General features: G+C 30.9%; 1 protein-coding gene across 7 annotated transcripts in view; it reads left to right on the forward strand.

The window, feature by feature from the left end:
* Positions 1 to 2,968, forward strand: part of LOC106879161 (basement membrane-specific heparan sulfate proteoglycan core protein) — a 172,540-nt gene that overhangs the window by 160,433 nt on the left and 9,139 nt on the right. For 5 of the 7 annotated variants that reach the window (XM_052976974.1, XM_052976975.1, XM_052976978.1 and 2 more), the window contains one exon: positions 2,172 to 2,199. The exons of the other annotated variants lie outside the window; for them this stretch is intronic. In XM_052976974.1, coding sequence (XP_052832934.1) covers positions 2,172 to 2,199 — 28 coding nt within the window. The remainder of the gene's footprint in view (positions 1 to 2,171; positions 2,200 to 2,968) is intronic. 7 annotated transcript variants of the gene reach the window in all.

Consider the following 2,968-nt stretch of genomic DNA (forward strand, 5'->3'; position numbering starts at 1 on the left):
TATATATATATATATCTGTACTGAGCCTGTTTTCCTCTTGTTTGGAAATTCAGACATACATGCACACGCATATATATATGCTCATACACTTCTTATCTTGTATATATTTCAGTTCATATTTCTTGGAATTTTTTTCTTTTTGCTTAATTTTCTTTTAATTAGATAAAAAAAATAAATAAATGTATACAATTATTGCTGACAATTCAAAGTAAATGCATGTATGGACATAGTTAAGTCAAAGATGTTCTAAGTATATTGCACGACATTCTTGAGAGCAGAATTTGCCTCCATCAGTATTACTACATATAACAAGCAGATAGTTGTAGTGATTTTAGTTATGGTACGTATTAGTTATAAAGGCCTTTGTAATGTGTAGAAATAGTCCTGTTGTTTGCTGCATGTATTAGTTTTTATATACTTAGAAAGAGTAATAGTAATTTCTTTTTGGGGTATCATTAAATAGTAAAGGTAAAACTATATGGAATTAGTACATACCACTAGAACATAAATTAAATATAATCTATTTTATTCATGTATTTCTACTATATTACTAAATTAATTGCTCTACTCCACCATCTCAAAAATATTTGCAAAAACCCATCACATAGAATAAAATATTTAATAATTTTCCCAATAACTGGCTGAGGAAAAAAAATAATGAATTAAATAGCTTAAAAAATTTAATAATAAATAATATATATATATAACTTGCTGGTACATATGATTAAATAGTGTGTTCCCTTCTAAAGAACACAAATCATTCTTGCCCCTGTTGATAACTTTTGAATTTATTATAGCACTTCTATTTAGTTGATTTTTTTCTTTTTTTAGAGGCTGTGCTCTCCTCCCTCTTAGGTATAGTGGACTCTGCTTCTGATTAAAATGTTGTCCTTGTGAGATCCCCCAAATGATTGTCTCAAACAGCTGAAACGTATTCAATTAAAAGCAGGATGGTCTAATGATATTGGACTTCTGTCTTGAAAGCTTGTAAGGTTTACATCCACTGCAAGCATTCCATTATCCTTCTAAATAAAATACTTCTTTATTCTACAACACCCTCCTCCATTTACCTGACAGTGAAATCAAAGAAGGCCGTTATTCCTAATATTCACAAAAGATTCAATCTACAACATTGCATGAGTCCACATATGGATAAAGCCTCATTAATTGTATGCAGAAGTGCATAAAATATATAGACAACTCTCTTCATCTTATATCCTTTATGTAAAATATTTTATTTGGATAAAATATTAGTTTGTGAATTGGACTTTACAAATTTGTTACAAAAGTAATTTTTGAAGTTTCCAATAACAAGGTGCTTCCTTCTGTTGATTAACTAATGATTAGGGATATTGTTATGAGCTCCCCACAGCAGAAGAGACCCATACCTCACAGCAGATGCGTTAAAACTGATCCTTCTAGTGGTGTAAAGCACTCGCAGCAAAGCCACATAAAAGTGCCCTTGTGGTGCCACTTAAAAGCACCTGTGTGGTGTCACATGAAAGCACCTGTGTCATGCTACATAAAAGTACCCATGTAGCCTCATGTAAAAGCATCTGTGCAGTGCCACATAAAAGCACCCAGCACTTTCTGTAAAGTGATTGGCATTAGGAAGGGCATCCAGCAGTTGAAACCATGCCAGATCAGACTGGAGTCTGATGCAGCCAGCTCTGGTCACACCATCCAACCCATGCCAGCATGGACAGTGGACATGTAAATGGTGATGATGTTTAACATTACATTTAGTGCTACTATATTTGATTAACTTAATAGTTCATTAATGAGTGATTTCAAATAGGCAGGAGAATATTTATAATAGTTTTAAAACAAAGTTCAGTTTTTATCTCTGTTAAATTTAGGGTTGGGTGGGATTAGATAGACAGAAAGGTAACCCATAGACAAATTTAACTTATAGGAACTCTGCTGGTATATAAATATGCTAAGTCAGCTCTTCTGTTTAAATAATAAACAAACAGAAAATGAATATTATTAAATCATAAATGTAAGATGACTTAAAGAAGCAGATTAATTTAAGGAAAATAGATTAAAAAATTAAGTACAACAATGATAACATTTGTTTTAATCTAAATTTCTGGAAGTTATATCAGGTAACAAATATTTAAGAAAAACCCAAAAGGAATTATCCCCTTTTTCTTTCATTTTATTTCTAGCCGCTGATGATGAATTGCCCCGCTTGCCAATAGGAAAGTGATATTTGTCATGCTTCTTACCATTTTGTTTTGCTTGTGTTGTGATGTGTTTTTGAGTGTTGTTTTTATTTTTATTTTGTTACTTTGTGATTCTATATTCTTTTACATTCTATTTTCTATGTTTATTTTTGTTCAGTGTTTCTTGAACAGATTGCTATGTTATCTGGAGTGTGCCTTGTAAATAAATAACCCTTTAGCATTCATGCCAGCCTAATCTATAATATTTAGTCAAACCAACCTAATCTGTAATTTTTAGTCAAACCAACCTAATCTGTAATATTTTTTCAAACCAGCTCTACTCACCTTGTACTATGTTTTGTACTATGTTAACTTTACTCCTTGACAAAAAATCCCACTCTCAGTAAATTTTATAAAATGTCACACTTTTCTTTGTTTCATAATTTCCTTATGATTTCATTGACATATCTGAATGCTGAAGGGCTAAACAAACAAGTTGTGTAATGTGTTAAAACATAACCCAGTTTAATCTTCTTTGCTACTGTTTGTTGTTGTTGTTGTAACCATTTACCATTCAAACTGTCCAAATCTAGCATTTGTAAAATATCACTCTATTTGTCTAAACTGAGAACTTTATGATATGTAGCTACTGGTAGCAGGAAAAGTTTCTACTGAATCACATTTTATCTTAGTCATATTGTTTCTTAGTTTAATATGTTGTTCATGAATGTTGATATTTCTAACACCATTAATACCATGAATGCTATTGGTTTAAACTATATATATATATATATATATAT

The sequence above is a fragment of the Octopus bimaculoides genome, chromosome 26, assembly GCF_001194135.2.
Source record: "Octopus bimaculoides isolate UCB-OBI-ISO-001 chromosome 26, ASM119413v2, whole genome shotgun sequence".
NCBI lineage: Eukaryota > Metazoa > Mollusca > Cephalopoda > Octopoda > Octopodidae > Octopus > Octopus bimaculoides.